The sequence below is a fragment of the Pteropus alecto genome, unplaced genomic scaffold (assembly GCF_000325575.1).
Source record: "Pteropus alecto unplaced genomic scaffold, ASM32557v1 scaffold86, whole genome shotgun sequence".
NCBI lineage: Eukaryota > Metazoa > Chordata > Mammalia > Chiroptera > Pteropodidae > Pteropus > Pteropus alecto.
The window spans coordinates 27,227,180-27,249,796 of NW_006442109.1; the positions used below are offsets into that span (position 1 = coordinate 27,227,180).

The 22,617-nt window shown below is 48.9% G+C and overlaps 1 protein-coding gene across 1 annotated transcript; it reads left to right on the forward strand.

The window, feature by feature from the left end:
* Window positions 1-740: 740 nt before the first annotated feature.
* Window positions 741-22,381, forward strand: PLA2G4D (phospholipase A2 group IVD). The gene is made up of 20 exons (XM_006920462.2): window positions 741-785; window positions 5,091-5,163; window positions 5,381-5,517; window positions 6,096-6,227; window positions 7,022-7,062; window positions 7,447-7,489; window positions 9,343-9,406; window positions 9,745-9,887; window positions 10,735-10,845; window positions 10,963-11,000; window positions 11,183-11,318; window positions 11,639-11,775; window positions 12,949-13,171; window positions 18,433-18,550; window positions 18,968-19,105; window positions 19,345-19,452; window positions 19,598-19,789; window positions 20,072-20,235; window positions 20,800-20,986; window positions 22,121-22,381. Exons 1-20 carry the CDS (start codon window positions 741-743, stop codon window positions 22,345-22,347), a joined length of 2,457 nt encoding a protein of 818 aa, XP_006920524.1. The 3' UTR covers window positions 22,348-22,381.
* The last annotated feature ends 236 nt before the right edge of the window (window positions 22,382-22,617 follow it).

The window sequence follows — 22,617 nt, forward strand, 5'->3', positions numbered from 1 at the left end:
CTTTTAGACAAGAACATACTAGTTGGCATAAGCAATTTCCCTTAGGCATAACAACACTGTTTCTTCTACTTTTCCCAAGCCATATCTTATCACGACCTTCAGCTCATTTGCCTGCCTGTGGCTACATTTGTACTTTTTTTTTTTTTTCCTCAGAAGGAGTTTGAGGAGGCAAAGTAACCCTTGGCTGCCCTCACAGACTGTAAGGACCTTGTCAGCTTATAGTCCGCTCTCCACGCAGGCTCCTGGCTGCATGGAGCTGTCAAGAAGGCTTGGCCTCTTGTCTGTCCCTGGAGGTGCAGCCCTGTTCCCCCAGAAGCTGGCCTGACTCAGGCTGGGGCTGGGCTGCAGGGGTTTCCTCAGCTCTGTCCCCACCTTGCTCTTAGACCCACTGCTTCAGGGGAGCAGCTTCCTGCCACTGCTTCTGAGACTTGTCTCCCCTCCTTGCTGCATCTGCAGTCCTGACACCCCACATCTGGAAGTGGTGCTCCACCTGCCGGTTTTGGAGCCCCGCCAGAGGTTTCTAGAGATGCTGGTTGACTCAGCCTCTTAGGGAAGAGGGAATGTTCTGGGCTAAGGGAGTGACCTGAGGGTGGAGCTCCAACCTGTTTATAGGATCATGGCTCCTCAGAGGCTGGCACATTCCCAGTCAGTCCCATACCATTGGAATAGTCGTTGCCAGCCAGCCAGGGAGCTGGCATCTTAGCCGGAGCTGGGCCTGGAGCAGAGCTGAAAGAGTTGGCATGGAGAGACTGACATCTAGGGGACCACCTGGCCATCCTCATCAGGTAATAGTGTCATCGAGCCCATGGGTATCACTCAGGGCAGGGCCTGGGGCTGGGGCGCAACCCAAGAAGCTTGACACAGCTGAAACCAAGGTGATTCTGGTCTCTGAACAGAACCTGGGTCCCAGACTGGGGTATTTGCCTAGGCAGAGGCTGAGGGTGGGAGGCAGAGGATGAGGGAGTCTGTGCTTGGGGATGGGGAGTGGGTGGAGTAGATGATCAGCATTCATAATAACAAGGGTCCAGGAGACCAGAGCCTCCCCTCTCCACCATGAGTGACCAGCCCACAGTCCCCTTTACAGCCCCTTCCCCTCTCATTAAAGGAACACAATGGCTGTGTGTCCCAGGAGTTCTACCAGGCCTGCAGCCTACCACTGCAGGCAGTGGACTTCCTGGAACTGGCTGGAGCCCAGGGACCACCATGTGTGTCTCAGCAGCTCTGCCAGCCCAAATCCGCATCTACTGTCAATTATTTACTGGGCCCAAGAGCCATGAGGCTGCAACCAGGCCAAGGAAGCCTACAAACTGCTTACCTCACCTCTGCCATGGGCTTCCCCACAGCCCAGACTTTTCATTCTCTGCCAAGGACCAAGGCCAGAGAGAATGGCTCCTCAGGTCTTCCCTGGTGCCCCTATCAGCCATGAAAAAGCTGAGTGTACCAAGCTCGTCATCCTGAGGCATAACCTCATTTGCACCTTACCAGGCTTCTGGAGCCTTGGCCTTGAGACCCAGGCCTGAGTTGGGTCCAGGCACGCTGCTCCAGACTGGTGCTCCTGGAGAAGACTTTCCTGGGGCAGGCCAGACACCAGGGTATCCTGAGGAAGATAGAGAGGGAACCCTCGATTGCCGGATAATACCTGCTGCCCCAGTCTGTGTCAGCCTGAGGTCTGGAGAACACTCTGCAAGGCAGACGTCGGTGTAAATACCCCTATGGGGGTCTGTGAGGAACCCGAAGCTGTAGGAGCAGGGCGGTGGAGGTGCTGGACAGCCCTGGATCCATCTGCTCCTTTGTCAGGAGCCTGAGCCCCAGAATCCAACTAGGAGGTTTCTGAGCCTTTCATCCTCATCTCCCTGGAGAAGGCTGGGCATTCTTCTTCTCCCACCCTCTGCCTGCTTCTACCTTTTGCCCAGCTCAGGGGCAAAACTAAAGCCCAAAGTTTAGTGACCCTGAGAGCCCGAGCCTGCCCTCACACCTGGGAAGCACCTCACCTCCTGCTGATGTTCCTACAGCTGGCTGAGTCCCTGAGACTGAGCCTTTGACACCGAGCCTTCATGTCAGATCCTGGGGCAAGGGAACTTTAGCAGTGGCCTCACCCAGGCTCTTTCCTGCTCCAATAGAAAACCGGAGCCTGTTCTGGCAGCAGGAACTTGGCTGGCAGGACAGGCCAGGCTTAGAGGACTGACTCTGAGACGTGCCTGCTGTACTCAGCCTGACTCAGGAAGTACAGGGCCCAAGGCTGTGCCACAACTTCCACTCCTTCTCTCTCCAACCTCCTCATTGCCTCACCATGGTCACTCAGTGCCAGCAGAGGGAAAGGTGGCCTGCTCATTTTTCTCTTTCTACTGAAGACTCCATGGTCACAGATACTCTGGACCCTGGTCTGGGGACTTCAGCCCCTTCAAGCTCCCTCGGGCCACATCTACCATGATCCTCTCCATGGGGAGGAGGGTAGAATAGGTTCTAGGGTCCCTGCACAGGGGAGAGACAGTGGCTGGGTCTCTCCCATGATCCTATAGGAAGGTGGGCTGGGGTCCCTGCTGGAGGAGCTGTCCATGAATGTTCAGGGCCAATCATCAATCGAGGCAGTATTTCAGGCGGGATGATCTTTCAAAAGGGAAGATAAAGTCCCAATACCCTCAGGAGAAGAGAATCCTATTAGTTAATATGTTGGTTCAATAATCATATTCGGCTAAAACGAATCTATGAAATTCTAGTTTCTAGATATCCATAGGGCGGTGTGGGAAAGTTGCATGCTTTTACAAAGAAGCAAAGTCCTGGGAAGGTAGCGTAGCACAGGGGTTGTGAACTGTGGCCTTGAAGACTTGGGTTTGAATCTTAAAAAGGTCACCGACTAACTCTGAGACCTAGGGCATGGTAGCATGTCTGAGCCTTGAGTCCTTCATCTATAAAATGAGAGGAAATGAGAGTACTATCTTATGAGGTTGTTGGGAGGATAAATCAAGTTCATATATGTAATATGCTTAGTATAGTGCCTAGAACATAAAGAGCACTTAATAAATAGTAATAAGAGCAATTACTAGAAGCTGTTTGCTTTTTTGCTAAACATTCTAATAGTATTAACACATTTAGCTTTGGAACACTGTGTGAAGTCGATACTGTTATTAACCCCACTACATATGAGGAGACAGAGGCACCCAGAAGTTTAGTGACTTGTCCAGGGTCACATGGCAAGTGAGCAGAGGACCAGGGTTTGGACCCAGACAACCTGGCTGATAGCCTGCCCATAACCACTCTGCTCTACTGCCCCCAGTGACTGTCAGTTGTTGTACTTATTGTCAGAGCCCACCCTCTGGGTGCTCTGTGTCAGTGATAGTCTAGAAGTGAAGAGAAATGGCGTTTCACCCTAGGAAAAATATCCTGCCAGGGGTCGCAGGGCTTTCTGAGGTGGAGAGGCTCTCAGTGACTGGAGGGAGAAATGGGCAATGACACTCAAATTGGGCAGTGTGACTGGTTAACAAGGGAGCAATTGAGGGCACTTCTTCATAGCCCCAAGTGGTTTGATAGCAGCTTCGAGGCAGTCGCACTGAGGATGGGAGGAGCCTGCACAGCCTCTGCCCTCCTCCTGTCTTCTAGTGAGCCTTGAAATACAACTACAACCCCCAGCAGGGTCTCAGGACGCCAGCCAGCACTCTCTCTGTGACAGGTGGTGATGGAACGTGAGTGCGGGCAGTAGATGGAGCCAGGCGTCTAAGAATTCTGTAAATCCCTGCCAATGACAACCTCTGGTTTAAGGCATATAGAGTTGAAGTGTTGCTGGTGTCACTGGAGTTAATTCTGAAGAAGGGAGAGAAACAAGTCTGCCTCGATGGGAGGATTACATGTGCTCTGCCACAAAGCTGACAGGAGTGACAAGGACACTGAGCATGGAGCCACAGGAGAGGGATGATGCGGGGGCCTAGGGGAGAAGAGTAGGGGTAGGAGCACAAGTCCCGAGTGGCTTTGCTGGGCCCCATTGTCCTGTAAGTCTCTCTGTGGAGAGTGCAGAGCCACGTCCCGTGGACACTGAACCAGACCCTAGCAGGCAGCACCTGTGAAGAGCAGAAATCTGTTCCTGGCAGGAGAAGAGACTTCCTGATTACAAGCACCAAAATGGGACAGGCTGTGGAAAGTTGCAAGGCAGGAAGCAGCTTCGGTTCCCTCACCGTATTGTCCCCCAACCATGCTATGACAAATGTCTACCTCACAGGCGTGATGCTGCCTCGGCCACAGATCATAGGGGCTTATTATAAGAAACTTGTGCAGCGTGCCCAGAAAAAGCTACACAGCCAGGCCTCGGGAAAACAGAAACCCAAGGGGCCCCCTGGATCCTAGCAATGCCAAGCACCTCAGCAAGTGGGAGGTTTGGGGATACTCCCCTAGTGCCCTGTCCTCAGCAGGACTTGGCTATGCCCTACCTGCCCTCTGCTTTTCCTCCTGCCACCTTCTTCTGCTCATCTTCTCTGTCCCTCCCAGCTTCTTCTCACTCAATTTCTTCTTCTTCCTCATTGGGATTGTCCATGGGCTGACATGACCTCGCCAGCCATTAATACACAAGACCTTTCACCCACCATTCACAGTAACAGCTCAATGCTCTTGGAGTTTCTTAATTTCCACCCAAGAGCAGATGAGTACCTGTGGCTATCACACCTCTGGGCTCCCCAAGGCTCAGCCCCCCTGGAGTCATGTGTCTACTTCCTGTCTAGAGGACTGGGGGCACCCTAGGCAGCAGAATCACATGCTTTACCAAGGGGCTGTCCTCCCTAGGAGCTCTGGGGGTGGCTGACCCCAAACTGACATGTCCAGTATGGTGGCCATCCCTTGGTCCTCAGTTGCCTACTTTCCCCACTACTCTATTCAACGATGTCCCTGAGGAGAGGAGAGTCCCATAAATTCCACCCCCCAGGTAGTCTGCCATTCCCTGACTGCTCTAGCCCAGGACCATGGCCCCAAGGACAGTGGTAGTCAAAGGCTGTTTGGTTCCAGAACACCTGGCAGCATCACCAAGCATCTCAGGTGAAACCTGGGCACAGATTGGTGGGGCTCATGGTTGAGCAGGAGGGACTTGGTCATCTGCTATCTCTCTCTAGGGGGTGGCCTCTGTCTGCTGGCGGCTCACGGTGAGGGTGCTGGAGGCTCGTGGACTGGGCTGGGCTGACATGTGTGAGTAACTGTCTCCTGGGCTCCACAGCTGCAAGGGTGACTGAATCCAATGGGAAAGGCCCAGATATGTGCCTCGGGGCTGGGTTGAGCAGCCCACTGTAGCTGCAGGGCAGGGGTGGGGGCGGGGGCAGGAGGGACGGTTGGTAGGAACCTAGCAAGGCTCCTGGAGAAGGGTGTGAGGAATTCTCTTTCACCATGGTTCCCTGGATATTGGCAGTGAGCGAGGCAGACCCTTACGTGGTCCTACAGCTGTCAACTGCACCTGGAATGAAGTTTAAGACAAAAACTGTCACCGACTCCAGTAATCCTGTATGGAATGAGACCTTCAGTTTCCTAATCCAGAGTCAGGTCAAGGTAAAGATCAGACCACCCACCTGAGGACAGGCTGTACCCTGCATAGGAAGGGTTCTTGGGGGTGGAGCACACCTTTCTCCACGGCTTTGTCAGAGAAACTGGGATGGGGTGTCTTTGTGCCCCAGCTTGGATATGCCATGTGTGAGAGAATGTGTGAACTCACCAGCTGCCTGTGGGCCAGACCTCCAGCAAGGGGCTGGTCCTCTCTAAGCCCAACTATAAAATGGAAACAGTAAGAATCCCCTCCTGGTCTGGGTTGTGGTGAGGTTAAATGAGATAACGCACTCCCAGTGCAGTGCCTGGTGCATATGACACCAGCAAATCTGGGGTGTGGGATTGGGGGAGAGAATTCCTGGAAATAATTTTATTTTTTATAAAAAAAATTAGCAGGGGGGAATTAGGAAATTTGCTGAGCTTCCTTTTACTGCTTTTAAGTTTTACCATTATTTTTATTTTGAAGTACAAAGTATGGAGGCATCATAATCTTTTCTGGCTCTGACCATTAAGAAAGCGTTCAACAGGTGTGGGCTACAGCTGTGAGTAAATAATGCACTAAGTTGTTGTTCTTGGGTCCCTAGAATGTTCTGGAGCTGAGCGTCTATGATGAGGACTCAGTCACGGAGGATGATGTCTGCTTCCAGTTTCTCTATGACATCTCAGAAGTCCTGCCTGGCAAACTTCTCCGGAAGACCTTCTCCCTGCGTCCCCAGGTGTGTGGAGAGTCACCGTGGGGCTCCAGGCTGAGGAAGTTGCACAGTTTCTCCCCTCTGTTGGGATGCTACTGGGCTGAACTCATTCACAGGAAGAGGCAAACCCCTCCCAGAGATATTTACATTCTAATAGGAAAGGAGAAGGCTTAATTTGACTGTAACAGACTGAATCATTCAATGGCGGACTCTTACAACAAGGTGGCCAATCAGTGCTCTCCATAGTCTAATTTTCAACGAAGAAAATTAGACTATGGAGAGCACTGATTGTGTGTGTGTGTGTGTGTGTGTGTGTGTGTGGAGGGAGGGGTTAGGTGGTGGAGAACTTCCTAATGTGCCTCAAAACACAGCTCAGTGTAACTAATCCTTTCAGCATTTGTGGCTCTATCACTCCTGCTCATGATGTCCCATGTGCCCAAGGCCTGCTTTATGAAGGTCTCTGTGCTCTTTCTCCAGCAGGTGAAGGCCAGGGTGGGGGAAGGCACAGTTGTGGAGTCAGATCCCACTCAAGAGGAAGATGAAATGGGCTCTGGGCATTCTCAAGCCTCCTTTGGCTTGCGCTCCTTGTTACCCCCCTCAGTCTTGCCAGAGACCTGTTCTCTGCACTTACTAGCTGTGGCAACTTGGGCTGGTAGCCCATCTGTCCCTAAGCCTCAATTTCCTCATCTGTAAAATGGGAAGAATTGTAAGATCTCCCTTAGAGATTTGAGATGATGAAATAATCAATGTAAAAGAATGGTGTCAACTCTGAAGACGTATATAAATGTTGACAACTTGCTCATCTTCTTTAATTCCAGAGACAGGAGGAACTGGACGTGGAGTTCCTTATGGAAAAAACGTGAGTAATATCCCAGGGTATCTCAAGATACGTGAGTATCTCAAGACCCAGGCTTTATTCAGGAAAATGTCAGTGACCCAGATCTTCCCGTTGATCTGTCCAGCTGAGATTCCGTCTCTTACCTCCCCGCTTCTGCTAGTCTGGATGGTGGGAATCTTCGTGGAGAAATGAGGAGAGGGAGGTCAAAGTTTTCTCTGCCTTCCTCTCTCTCTTCACCTTTCACTCTTGAGAAGCTTCTCCCCGCACCCTGAACAGGACTTTGAGACCCTTGGGATCACCCAGGGAGGCCCCACATGGGTGGAACCTCGGCTCTGAGCCGGGCAGGTGAGCCCAGGGAGCTTTTGCCTTTGCGAGGCTATACTCTGGATGGTTTGATTTTTCCAGGTCAGACCGCCCAGAAAACCTCATCACCAACAACGTCCTTGTGGTAACCAGGCTCGGGAAGGGGAGCTGAGGCATGGGCCCCAGAATGGACACTGCGGTGGGGATAGGGCAGGGCAGGGCAGCTGCCCCAAGTGTGGGCTGGAACAGACAAAGCAAAGACAGGGCTTTGTGGTAAAACCACTCTGGACTCTCAGCTAGGTGGTCACCTGGGGCTAAGGTCAGGGGCTGGGGGCTTGGAGGGGTCTGAGGCTAAAGAGAACATGGAGAGAGGGGAGGTTGAGGCACTGCTGAGGGGAGGTTTTAGCCCAAGGCTCTATGGTTGAGGGAGTATTGGGGGAACTGGAGGTGCTTTCTGATGCGTTTAGTCACCTGTGATGCACTAATAGTTCCCGGCCCTTGAAGAGGAAGTCCTGGTGAAGAAGTCACGCAGGCCAGGGCAAGCTCAGGTTGTCAATATCGAGGTGACTGAGGCTTGGAGAGAGTTTCCAGGCTGGTGTGCTATCAATACGGAGGTTTTGGGATGGGTTCAGGGGATCAGTCAGCTCTTCCTTGACATAGTGGAGCGTCCTGGTCAGCTCTCCTAAAACACAGCAAGCTCCCGAAGCTGCAGTAGACTGGAATGGGCACAAGGTGGTGAAACCTGCATTAAAAACTTTCTATTCAAAGTGTGGTCTCTGACCAGAAGCTGGCCTGGGAGCAGAGCCGGGCGGGCCTAGAGTGAGGTAAAGCACCTAGAGCCCCTAATTGAACAAGGCACCACCTCAGGATCCTGCAAATGCCTATTTCAAGGGCTAGTATTAGTTGTTTTTTGTTTTGTTTTGTTTTGTTTTTTTAGTATTAGTTTTTCAAATACATTCATACCTTGTTTTACTGTGCTTTGCTCTACTGCACTTCACTGGTGCTGCATTTTTTACAAATCGAAGGCAAGACATTCCACCAGCAAAAAAGATTACAACTCCCTTTCTTGCGATACTCACTTTATTGTGGTGGCCTGAAACTGAACCCACAATATCTCCGAGGCATGCCTGTATACATTAAGATAGCCATACCTGTGGCTGCTGCCTCTCCTCTGAGGCGATGGATACCAGTGGTACGTCGATGGACTCAGCAGTTCTACTGGAAAAGGCTTAGAAGCAAGAGTTCATTGGGCTGCAGGCATCAGCTGGCATGCATTACAGAGCGAATGCAGCAGGCTCATTTGGCAAATCGGTTAATTGGAGGACAATCAGGAGATACTCTGGTTGCTAAAATTTTAAAGGTTTCTCTGATCCAGTACATCATCCTGTAGACCAGTGGTTTACATCAGGGATCTCCAACCCCCGCGGCTGAGCACGGTACCAGTACGTGGCCTGTTAGGAACCAGGCCGCACGGCAGGAGGTGAGCGGCGAGTGAGCGAGCAAAGCTTTCATCTGTATTTGCAGCCGCTCTCCAGCGCTAGCATCGCCACCTCAGCTCCACCTCAGATCATCAGGCATTAGATTCTCATAGGAGCACTGGTCCCTGGTGCCAAAAAGGTTGGGAACCACTGGGTTATATAATACTCTTTGGGAGCAGTTGCAGTAGAATGCATCCTCCAGGTTGAGGCTGTAGAGAAAGAGAGAAGAAAGAACTGTGCCTGAGAGCTGGGGGGCCTTCAGAGAGTCCAGAAGTTTGGTGAATGTAGGACAGCTTGGAGTGGGTAGAGATGGGGGCTTTCTTGGCTGTTCCAGGGCATCTGGCTTAGCAGTTACAGCGGATCAGAGGTGGGGTGAGGGGTTTCTTCATCCAGTCCCACTCTGGACCCTACTTTTTGTTCTATGTGTGGTGGATTTGGGACAGCGGGGCTCGATGGGTGAGGCTGAAGGGACCTCAGCTTAGCCAGCAGAGCCCCCTGCCCATGATGTGGTCTGCCCCAGGCGCGGGAGCTGTCATGCCTAGATGTCCGTCTGGAGAGCACGGGGAGCACAGCCGTGGTAGCAAGTGAGACCTGCTCAGAACCAGGTCTGGCCTTTGCCTGGAATGTGGGGATGGACAGGGGTGTCTGGGAAGCCCACCAAGAGGTGAACAGCAGGGCAGAGTTTGCCTCTTCCTTCTTGTCCACACAGCACAAGGGCCACAGGTCTCCTCTGGGCAGGTGGATCCCCCTGACCTGGGGGAGGGCATGTCACAGGGTTGGGGGGCAGGCTGTGGAAGGCCCTTTCCAGAATCCTGTTTGCCATGGTCCAGCCACTTAGGCCTTGACCATGTCCTGGAAGTACTTTCGGTTTTTCAGGTCCTTCCTGGGGCTCTTGTTCCCCTCATGCCCACTCTCTCCTTAGATCAGGACAAGCTGGAGCTGGAGTTGGAGCTGGTGCTAAAGGGGTCATATGAGGACACACAGACATCTGCCCTGAGCGCAGCCTCTGCCTTCCGCTTTCACTACATGGAGGCTCAAGAGGCAGAGCTGAGTGGGCATCTGAGGGTGAGTCTTGGCTCTGGAGCTCTCCCACCAACCCCAGCCTGGGGCCGGCTCCAGCTGCTGCAGGCCCCTCCCTGGCCTTCCCCCTGCCAAGGCCAGGTTCCCGTGGCCTTGTCAGCCTCCTCCAGTTAGACACCATGCCCTCGGCAGACAGAGAGGATCACCAGGGCCTGGGGTGGGAATGAGGGACTGCGACACCATGTCTATCTTTGTCTGAACCCTTTAATGGCTCCTCCAGTGATGCTCTTAGAATAAAATCCCATGTCTGTGCCCACAGGCCCTGCACAGCCTGGGCCCTGTCCACCTCTGCTGCCTCATTTTGGTCCAGGCTCTGCCTTGTGATGCTCCAGTTATACTCGTCTCTTCTTGCTTTTCCAGCATGCCAAGTTCTTTCCCTGCCCTTCTCTGGCTCCTTCCGAGGCTGCCTCCTTGTCTTCCTCCTCCTGTTAAAGATCTCAGCTCAGTGGCATCTCTTCAGAGGGACTCCCCTTGACCCCCCATCTTAAATGGATCCCATACACCCCACCTCTGGTTATTCTATCTCATTACACTGCTTATTTCCTTTACAACACTTACTAACATCAGTTCATTACCTGTTTCTTTATAAATTCTTTATAAATTCATACACACGATTCGGTTAGAATAATAAATAAATATTAGCTATTATTACACTAAATAAATATTAGCTATTATTTTGTAATGATTAGTATTATAATTATTATAATTTTAATCATTTAAATATTGAGATTATTTTTGTATTATCAGGGAGGTACTGTGTCTGTCTGGATCGTTGTCTAGATACTCAGAAAAGATTTGCTGAATGGATGAATGAATGAATGTTTCTCTCCAGAGCTCCAAAAGCAATGACTGGAACTCAGATAGCTCAGCTGGGCACCTCACTGTGCCCCTGAAGTCCTTGGTCGTGGGGAAGGAGATGACCCTTGATGTTCCTGCTACGAATGTGAGTGGCCTCAACTGGATAAGAAGCACCAGTGAAAAAAAGATTGGGGAGCTCGAGGTTCCCAGGGGATGTCCACATTCGCCTCATTCTGAGTGAAGTCTCTTGCTTTGATTTCAGGCCCCAGGAGTGAGGCTACAGCTCAAGGCTGAGGGCTGGTAAGGGACATTCATATCTGTGGGGGACAGTGAGGGGTGGTCATGGGGCAAGAGAATGCTATAGAAAGAGTAGTCCTTGAGGTTGGGAGCAAAGAAGTTATTTGGCAGCTATTGTGGGCTTGACCAGCCAGTGGCTGAGATCGGCAGGTGCCCCCTGACCCTTGGATCCTCCACCACCCCAGCCAGAAGGAGCTGGCTGTTCGCCTGGGCTTTGATCTGTGTGCGGAGGAGCAGGCCTTCCTGAGCAGGAGGAAGCAGGTGGTGGCCAAGGCCCTGAAGCAGGCCCTGCAGCTGGACGGAGACCTGCAGGAGGACGAGGTCTGGGGGATACAAGGAGATTTGGGTGCAAATACCCTGGACTGGCCTTAAGGGAGTACCTGATTCCTATATCCTCTCTAGATACACCAGTCTGCAGAGAATGGGGAGTAAGCATGTTGGGGCGGGGGTAGATAATGGGGCATAGGTAAGCTCTGGGGTTCTCGCTCCCTTTGGATCTCTGTCCAGGTCTGAGAACTATCACTTCCTGGGGAGGGCCTGGGTGCTAGCTCTAACTCTGACTCATCAGGCCTTTCTCTGGAGGCAGGAGGCAGCTCTATCCTGGTCCTTGTGAAGCCAGCCTGTGTCTTTGTGCTGTCCAGGTCCCCGTTGTGGGCATCATGGCCACAGGTGGAGGTGCCCGGGCCATGACTTCTCTCTACGGCCATCTGTTGGCCCTGAAAAAGCTGGGACTCCTGGACTGCGTGACCTATTTCAGTGGCATCTCGGGAGCTACATGGTGAGGGCCCTGGGGACTGGACAAGCAGCGGCGAGTGGAGTGGACATCAGAGGGACCCTCTACATGGGGAAGCCAAGTGGGCATGAGCACTATGGTCTGATGGGTGCCAGTGGCTTTCTCGAAAGGGAAGAAACAGACATGAGTGAGGCATTACAGAATGTCCACTCCATGCTACTGAAGAGGCAGCTGAGTCAGAAGGAGCTGGGTTTGAGTCTCCACAACGCCACTTTCTGACCGGGTGACCTTGACCAATTTATTTCCTCTGATTCTCAGTTGACTCATCTCCAAAATGAGGGTAATAATAGCACATCCTCCATTGGACTGGAGTGGGACAGGCCAAGTTAAACACTTAACGTATCTGAAATATGCCGGGAAGTCCAAATTGGTAGCTCTTTTTTCTTTGATATGACCTCATTTAATCCTCACAGTACTCTCTAGGGTAGTTTCTATTATTGTCCCTATTGTATAGATGAGGAAATTGAGGTCAAGAGATGCTATTTTACCTAAAGACAATATCGTCTCCCTACGCTCCACCCTGCCTATAATAAGGTGGGACTTTTCACTGTTGGAGATTCATTCTCTTGAGTCTTATTGAAATATGACTTTTTAAAAGAGTAAAATAGGAGTAAACTCAGGAGTTTAGGTGACAGCTGTTAACAAGCAGTCTCAAAGGGGCTTCGGGACAGACCTGTGAAGATGTGAGCAGGGTCCAGAGCTGTGCTGCACAATACAGTAGCTGCTAGTCACATGTGGTTATTGGCCACTCAAAATTTGGCTAGTCCAAATTTAGATGTTTTATAAAAATGTAAAATACACAGTGAATTTTGAAGAGTTTGAAAAATATATAAACGATGTTAATTTTTATATTGATTACATGTTGAAATAATGACTTGGGGATATATTAAATTAAATATATTGTTAAACTTAATTTTTACTGATCTTTTTACATTTTTAAGTGTGGTTATTAGGAAATTTTAAATTATATATGTGGCTCGTACTATATTTATGTCGGATAGTGCTCACCTAGGAGAGAAAGCCCTGAGACACTGTCCAGACAGGCATGGCTTTGGTGGGAGAACTCACACGCTGGGAGAAGATGAGGGTGGGGATGAGGAGTCTTGGCCACCCACACCGAGCCTCCCAGCCCACTATATTGTCCCTTTGTTCTCCCAGGACAATGGCCCAACTATATGCGGACCCTGAGTGGTCACAGAGGGACCTCGAGAGACCCATTCAATATGCCCGGGAACACCTCATCAAGAGCAAGCTGGAGACCTTCTCCCCAGAGCGTCTAGCAAACTACCGCAGGGAGCTGGAGCTGCGGGCGGAGCAGGGCCAACCCACGACCTTCGTGGACCTGTGGGCTCTGGTGCTAGAGTCCATGCTGCACGGTCAGGTACGGAGCCTGCGCCTGCGCCTGAGGGGTGGAGCGTGAGTGCAAGGGCGGGGCTGGGGTGGCCTCTCAGCTAGCTGACGCAAGTACGCATTTCCTTCAGGGTAAAAGAGCCCGGATGTGGGAACCACTGTGTTTAAGTGTCTGCCTGGGTTTGGGATGCTGCCTTTTTTGAGTCAGGCTATTCTTCAATTAATTACCATGAAACTGAAGTTTCTGGGTCTCCCAAGAGCTAGGGACAAGTCAATGACAAAGTCAGTTAAGCAAACAAAGCTTTTGCACTAAATCAGTGAGATTTCTCAAACTACGTTGTTAAAAATTTATACTACACTATGAAATATATTATTTTTCTTCATTTTCGTGGTAGTGTTAAAAGCACAGGCTCTGGAGCCAGATTCTCTGGGTTCTAATCCCTGTGCCTCTTACTAGATATGTGTCTTTAGGCAAGTCACTTAACTTCTCTGTGCCTATCAGTTTTGTCATCTGTACAATGGGAATGAGAATGATACTTACCTCAAGGAGTTGTTGTGAACACTCAATGGTACCTTGGCATACAGTAAGCATTAGTGTTAACTATATTTCTTTACTATTATCCAATACCATTAGGACAAAATTTAGCATGTAAGTTTTTATACATGCTTCTTTATACTGCTTCTTTAGGGAAAGCTTAGTAAGTTAACTGCTGAATCTTTCATTAACTGATACAATTTTAAGATAAGTGACTTTTTTCACACTATTGTTTTACCATATATAATTACCTGAACAAAGTTTAAGTCATTTGAAACAACTAAAACACAGAAAGTATCTTAAACATGCATAACGAAAAGTAAACTATCAAATCTATTAGTGGAACTATATTTGAGGAAATAATTTATAGTGGAAATAAATTAGAGAAAAGATTCTTATCTTTCTTATCTTTGGGTATCAGGAGTTTGACCAAGAATGAATATCATGTAAACAAACTAACCAAAATGAATTTGCTTTGAATTTTTTTAAAAAATTTTATTCTTACTGGTAAGCACAATGCTACTTAGAAATTACCAACCATTCTTATTTTTATGTATTTGTTTTAAAATACTTATTATAAAAATCGTAATATTTATTATTAAGTATTATGATAATCTTTAGACCTAAGAAAATGCATAAAGCATAAAGAATAATGTAATAAATATTTATGATCTCACCATCCAGCCTAAGAAATGAGATGTTACAGAAAGAGTTAAAGCCCCCAGTGGATCCCTCCCCAGTCCCATTTCCCTCCCACTGCCATAGGAAACTCCACATAGATAGCAAACTTTCCCTGAATTTAGGTTTATGATCACATACATGTCACATTTTACATACCTTTATTATATGCTTTGTTATATTTATGTATACTTTATTAAAAATATGTATTCTTAAGAAAAATACAGTATTTATGCAAATGGTTTTGTACAATTCATTTCCTTGTGCACATGTGTTAGAGATTCTCTACACCTTGAAAATGTACACCCAGCAGTGGAATTGTAAGGATGTTGGGTTTGTACACCTTCAACTTACCTATCTGTGGCCAGTCGTTCTCCAAAGGGGTTGTATTAATTCACACTCCCACCATCAGTGTATCATAATTCCTTTTCTCTACATGCTCTTCAGACTTAAATTTTTGTTCATTTTATCGGTGTAACATTTTAATTGTAATTTTCCTTTTCCTTGATTTTATCGGTGTAAAATTTTATTGTAATTTTCCTTTTCCTTGATTTTTAGTAAGACTGATTATACTTTCAAGTATATTTGTCATTGGGACTTCCTCTTCCATGGATTACCTATTCAAATCCTTTGCCATTTTTTTTTATTTAATTCATCTTTTTATATTATTTTGTAGGAATTCTTTATGTATTCTGGATGTTAATCCTTAACAGTTTTAATAGATTTTGATGCATAATTTTAATATAATCAAATGTATTATTTTTTTCCTTTATCACATATGCTTTTAAGGTCTTAAAAAATATTTCCTTTGTCTAAACTTATAAAATATCTTCCTATGTATTCTTATAAAAGTTTTAAAGATTTGCTTTTCACAATTAGACCTTTAATCTTTCCAGAGTTTATCTTCAGGTATTATATGATTAGGAATCCAGTTTTATTTTTTCTATGTGGATAGCAAACTTTCTCAATATCATTCATTGATTTTTTTCCCTCCACTGTGTTGATACTTCTGTCATATGTCAGCTTTCGTATATTCATGGGCCTCTTCCTGAACTCTCCGTTTCATTCTGATGGGGCTGAATGTGCTGGTAGAGCGGCCTGCCTGTCCCTATGCCAGTATCGCGCTGGCATGGCTACTCTACCTTTTGTAATAAGCCTTGGTATCTGACAGGGCAAATTTACCTCCATCTGCTACCTTGGTTCTTCTTAGAATGATCTTGGCTACTTTTGGCCCTTTGTTTTTCTGTAAGTATAATGGAATCAACTAGTCAAGTTTTATGATAAATGTTGGGATTTTCATTGAAATGGCACATCTAAAACCCACATAATTACTTGAAATCTTTTTATTTTATTATATATCCTATGTATTCTTCGGATCTGTGGTTTAAGTTTATGTTCAGTTTTGAGGGTGTTGTGAGTTATTAACTAACTTTTCTGCTGGTGGCAGTAATTATGTACTATAGATTGGGAGAAGATTGTCTTAACAATTCATTTTATGAGGTGCTAGAAAATGCAGTTTGATCCTAGGCTATAAAGAAGATTTTAATTACCATTTTATCCCCTAGTAATGACTTAATGCGTGATTTTATGTACAAGGTTTATAGTAATTTTTTTAAAAGACAAACTTAATTAGTTCTTCTTTGTTTACAAGAATAAAAATTATTATGTGAACAATATATTCTAAAAAATGAGCACCCATGAGGTTTTAAAAATTTGTCCCAGTAGGAAAACTTCTCAAATATTGTTTCTTTTTCCACAGTTATCATGCTTCATCTCTTAAAGCTAAAATTAACTATATACTTTTAAAAATAATTCTTTATTCAAACAAATTTAGTGTTGATTTCGAATTTAAGTCTTTAAATAAAAATAAGTATCTCTGTACTATACTAACCTGCAGTACCAAAAGTCATTTTAAAATGCCAGAAAATATAACTCTATAACAATTCACAATTTCATTGATGTTAAGTATTATTAGAAAAATATTATACCTTAAATTTTACTCTGAACAACTTTATTAGTTCACATACTTCTATAATGCTGCTTTGGTTTCTGTAAAACTCCATATGTAAAATACAGCAGTTATAATCAGTGCTCCTCAAACTATCTCTTTGAAACTTTTTTCTTTAATCATTTGCGGGCAAACACTGAACTGCTTAGAAGCTGCTCACCATTCCTCAAGGAGAAACTCGCAGTTTTTCTCTTGTCTTTTCCAGAGTTGTTTTTCTTCAACTCTGGAAACCTTGTACATAAAGACTGCGATGCTGACAGTGACACCCCATCCCTGCATCTTGTGGTGTCAGTGGCCCCATCTTCATGGGTCGAAGGGTGGATTGGATGTGGACCCTGAAACACAGTCACGAAAGCACTCACACCCACCACACCCTTGCTCATATGCACATGTATTGCTTTCTAGAAAGGACAGAGGAATCCCAATTTAAAAATAATGGAGTCATCAGAGTGGTGTTCTGCAAGGTTGGGGATCCTCATTTGGCAACTGGGGGCGGGGCTTCAACCCCACAGGCTTGCCTGCTACAAAGGAAAAGGAATCCAGTTTCAGTCAATGGAAGGGTCTGCTGATCCTTTTCTAAACCTTTCCCCAGGGCAGAAATTGTGCATCTGTTGTAAAAGAACACATATCCTCTCATCATATTCATAACCAGGCAAACAAGACTTAGAGAAGGGAAATTGCTGGTAATAATCAAGCCCCCTCCCTTCTCAACACAAACACACATTCACACCTACGGGACTGACTTGCAGATATGACAAATCATCAGTGCCTGAGGCTCGATCCATATCGGGGGATTTTCCCGCGGATTTCCTATTGCGTGTCACTGAAGAAATGGGGGAGAAGATGACTATGGTTGACACATGTGTGCTCTCATCGAGTGTCAGACAGAGGGTTGACAGGGAAGACACCACTGTGCTGAGTATTTGCTATGGGTGGGAGGGAGACTTCGCAGGATAGGCTAGGATAGAATCCTGGGACACACACCTGGCTGATCCTTAGACTCACCTGAGGAGATTTTAAAAAGGCAAATTCCTAGATGCCATCTGCTGATTCTCAGAAGAGATGCAGTAATCTTGTGTTGTTACACACTCTTTAAGTAAATCTGAGGATAAGAGCCGATATGGCAGAGGGGAATCCCCTAGGTCTAGCTGCTGAGGGAGGTGCCTTTCAGCTCAGAGAGCCTAAGAGAGGGATCATGTGTTCACGGTACATGTATTGCTCTGTCAGAAACAGACAGAGACCTTCTCAGGTGGGGCTCCAGCAGTCACCACCATTAACCTTGTTGATGCTTGAAATGAACCCTGTTTGCATCTCTGGCCTAGGATAGAACAAGACCTTTCTGTGCTCCTAGAATTCAGTGAGGTTCTGTGGAAACTCTCCTAAAAGCAAGCCACAGTCTTTGCCATCGAAGACAGAGCCTAGAGTGTTAGTGAAGAGAAAATTAGAAACAGAAGACAAGAATAAACAAAGGCATACAACTTCACATTGTGCAAAGCAGGAAAGAAGGGGCTACTGAGGAGGAGGCAAGGATGTCAGGAAAGCATTTGGGAGGGGCTGAAACTTGAACTGCATTAAGTTGAACCTAGAAAGGGCAGCTCATCCCCTGGCAAAGTTTACGATGTATACCGAACATGGGATTCCTGTGTCCTTTCTAGAAAGCAATACATGTGCATATGAGCAAGGGTGTGGTGGGTGTGAGTGCTTTCGTGACTGTGTTTCAGGGTCCACATCCAATCCACCCTTCGACCCATGAAGATGGGGCCACTGACACCACAAGATGCAGGGATGGGGTGTCACTGTCAGCATCGCAGTCTTTATGAATGGCACTCTATGGAGCTTTGTAGTGCACAACCTTCATAGCCCGACGTGGCAAATCTGCATATGGGGCTGGTTAGAACATCGAGGGCAGGAGGAGAAACTGAATGTGTATACCCACCCATGCCACTCAGATCATAATGGGGGAGCTGCTGCCCCACCCCCAGCCCGTGCCCCTTCCCCACTCCTGTCCTGGTAATGTTGCTGCCTCCAGGATACTCTCAGCTTCACTTAGGCCCTCATGCCCCCACCACAGGTGATGGATCAGAAGCTTTCAGGACAGAGAGCTGCACTGGAGCAGGGTCAGAACCCTCTGCCCCTCTACTTGAGCCTCAATGTCAAAGAGAACAACCTGAAGACTTTCGACTTCAAGGGTATACTCCTCAGTCCTGTGCACTCTACCATGTAATACACACACGCACACATGCACACATGCACACACTCACACCTCTGCACCTTGCAGGTCTCCAGAGAATTCAAATGGGAAACTCCTGCACAGATGGCCCAGACTGCTGGAAGAGTGGCTATTCTCGTGGGCTGATATGCCAGACAGTGGAGGCTCACTGTTCTGGATGTGGGCTGGGGGTGGGAAGGTAGGAGAAGGGGACTGGAGGACCGGGAGGATGTGATCAAGGAGCTGGGTGAGTGGCAGCCCAGCCAGGAGCCAGCCAGGCAGCGGGGAGGCTGAGGCTTGCAGGGGGTGCAGGGGGCAGTATCTTCAGTCCTCGTCAGAGCTGGGGCTCCGTCTGCTCACTCTTCTCTCATTTCTTCCTCTCTCTCCTGCCCCTTAGAGTGGGTTGAGTTCTCCCCTTATGAGGTCGGGTTCCTGAAGTATGGAGCCTTTGTCCCTTCTGAGCTCTTTGGCTCCGAGTTCTTCATGGGGCGGCTGATGAAGAGGATCCCAGAGTCCAGGATCTGCTTTCTAGAAGGTGAGAGGTGGTCACCCTGAAGCCCTGGCCAGTCCCAGGCCAGGTGTCTCTAATGACATGACTCCTGTACTCAAGTCTGGCAGAAGCCCCGGTGAGGGAGGGAGTTGGGCTCTGGGGAAGAACCATGACAGAGGTAGCCTGCTCCCCTTCTTAGTTTCCACCTGGACCCAGGGGTGGGGGCCACCGGCTTCCAGGCAGTGGAAGGCAGGGGCCCTGAGGTCTGAGAGTTGGGCCTTCAGGTATCTGGAGCAACATTTTCTCCCTGAACTTGCTGGAAGCCTGGTATGACCTCACCAGCTCTGATGACACCTGGAAGCAACACATCAAGGACAAGATCAGGAACCTAGGTAGGAAAGGGAGGCAGCAAGGTGAGCCTGGGATGAGGCTGCTTCCTCTTTATATGCCAGGGGTGGTGGTGGGGCTGTTAGGGGGAGGCAAGGCAAAGTACTTCCAGGCCCCTCACTGGATCCATGTCTGTTTCTCTGGGCCCAGAGAAGCCCCCTGCCTCCTCAAAGACTTCCTCATGGCTGGAGGCCTTGTGGCTACAGCCTGGAACTGCACTGGCCCAGGCATTTAAGGGCTTCCTGACAGACAGGCCACTCTACCAGCACAGCTCCAACTTCCTCCAGGGCCTTCAGCTGCACCAGGACTACTGCAACCAGAAAGATTTCTCTACCTGGGCAGGTAAGGGCCACTGCCGTATGTCCCCAGATAACAAGGTTGGGCTCCTGGGTGGAGATAGACTATGGCTGAGACTGGCAGAGGCCTTGGAAGGCATGGTATCCACTTCTGGGGTATGGCATAAGGAGAGTCTTGGATAGGGTTGTCATGTGTATCCAGGGAGTGACACCAGAGGGGTGAGAAGGGGGTGTGGAGTCGAATGCAGTATGAAGGGGAAGGGGATGGGGTGCGTGGGTGATCTATGGTGGAGTGGCTGCCTCTGACTATCTCTGTCTCCCCCATCAGACAGCCAGCTAGACTGCATCCCTGGCCAGCTGACTCCGCAGGAGCCCCATCTCTGCCTGGTGGATGCCGGCCACTTTCTCAACACCAGCTGTCCCTCCATGCTCCGGCCATGCCGCAGGCTGGACCTTATACTCTCCTTCGACTATTCCCTGAGGCCTTTTGAGGTGCCTCTGATCACACCATGAGATCCCCAGAATTTCTGCTCAACCAGATTGAGCTCTGGGGACAAGCAGCAGGGCCACCAGGCTATGGGCCCCAAGGGAAGGGAGGGGTGACGGGCTCCCAGGACAAGTGGACAGGGAGGAAGTTTGCCATGCCCAACCCAAGAGGAACAGCTGGTCAAGTGCAGGGAATAGACCTGGCCTGTCCACATCCATCCCACTAGGGCCTCCCTGCAGATTCTGGGGGACGTAGGGTAGAAGGCTGTGATAAAGAATTAGGTCCCCTACTGAAGCCCTCTAGGCTCTGGGACTTGAATAACCCAGCAATAGTAATCATAAATGGGGCAGAGTGCCAGGTCTGTACCCACCTATAGATTTTAACCAAATAGCATTGCAAGCCACTGGCATCCTTTGCCTCTCCTGAGCTTAAATGGGCCATGAACAGAAACCAGGTTGTCTTGACACTGAGCAGTCAGTTGAGTTAGAGCCATCCTAGCATTTTCTAGAGTACTGACCTGAGATGGCCAGGAAGTAGCTGGCGTGGTCTGGGTTCTTCTTCCCCTCCAGGTGCTGCAACAGACCAAGCTGTACTGCCAGGGCCTGGGACTGCCTTTCCCCGACTTGGAGCCCAGCCTGCAGGAACAATGCCAGCCCAAGGAGTGCCACCTCTTCTCAGACCCCACCTGCCCGGATGCCCCTGTCCTATTGCACTTCCCACTGGTCAACGTCTCCTTCAAGGACCACTCAGCACCCGGTGAGGCAGCCTCTCCCTTCTTAACCGCCTGGCAGCCAGGCCCCTCAGACACACTGCCTTAGGCCCTCCCCAGTGCCCCTGTGGCCAGCAGAGGAGGAGAGAGTCTCAAGGCTAGTTCCCTCAGTTTGAGACACAGCAGTGCCCTGGCATGTGTCGTGGATGCCCATGTCCAGGCAGAGGCCCTCTGTTTGCAAGTCACCGTGTGGCTGTTCTCTTTGTCATGACCCCAGGCTCCTCTGCCCCTGACCCCTAGCTACACCTGGGCCCCTCTGCTCTCCTGTTTTGTGGGATAGAGTGAGAGAATCCCTGCATCCAGAGACCTCCTGCTTTGTCACCCTCTGCAGCCATCACCACCACTGCTCAGGCACTAAGTTGTTGGAGGACTTCATAAAGGCTGTCCAGGGTAGACAGCCAGGAAAGAGAGGCCCCAGTTCCCATTCTCTCAAAGTCCCCTAAACCTACCTAGGATTTCAGTTGGCCTCTATCATCCTCCCCCAATCCAGAAAGCCGGGATCCTTTCTCAGGGAGCTGGGCTTCTATCTGGGACCCCTGAAATCTAAAGCCTTATCATATTCCTTCCAATCCTCACCTTTCACCAACTGGTCAGACTTTTCTCTCCTTTCGGTGGGAAAGAAAGAGAACCAATTTCTGCCCTTGTGCATTATTCCTGGCTTTCTAGTTCCTGCCACAGTCCCAAACCTGCCAGCTTTACTCGCAGCACACTCAGCCCACATCTTGGAATCCTCTTAGCAAAGACTGGTTCATTGCAAAGCAAAAGTCCTTTAGTTTTTCAATCTCTTGTTGCCATATGAGTTTTAAGAATCCGTTCACTAACCTAAGCAACTTTGTTGTTCTGGCTTTTTCCACTTTACCCGTGAAGGTAATATAGAGGTTGCCTGAATAGTGGAGGAAGTATAATCCTACGAGGGAATCGGGGAGCAGCAAACTCTTCATATCTCTAAATAGTATCCTATCTTCCACACATATTTCTGGGCAAAGGACACAGAGGGCTGGGAGAGAAGCGAGGAGCCCCTTTAGTTGGGAGCAGCCCACCCCTGTGCCCACCTGCAAGGCTTAGCTCCAGCTGTGGAGGCCTCTGGATCTTGCTGCTAACTCCCTCCCACCCCTGGGCAGGTGTCCAGCGCAGCCCTGCAGAGCTCCCGGACGGCCAGGTGGATCTGAATCCGGCCACCTCACCCTATTCCCTGTTCAGCACGACCTACAAGGAGGAAGACTTTGACCGCCTGGTGCAACTCAGTGATTACAATGTCCAGAATAGCCAGGGCTCCATTCTGCAGGCCTTGAGGATGGCTCTGAAGCGCCGGACCCTGGGGGCCAGGCTTCCAGGGGCACAAACTTGAGGCTGCTCAGGGGCCCCAGCACCCTGAGGGCCAGATTGTTTTCCAAAGCAGCTGCACTGTTTTACACTCCTGTCAGCATTGTACGAGGGCCCAGTTTCTCTATACCTTCCCATGCTTGTTATTGCCTATCTTTTTTATCGTAACCATCCTAATGGGTATGAAGTGGTATCTCCTAAGCATTTCCCTAACAACTAATGATGTTAAGAATCTTTTCACGTACTTATTGGCCTTCTGTTTATCTTTAGAAACATGTTTATTCAGATCTTTCAC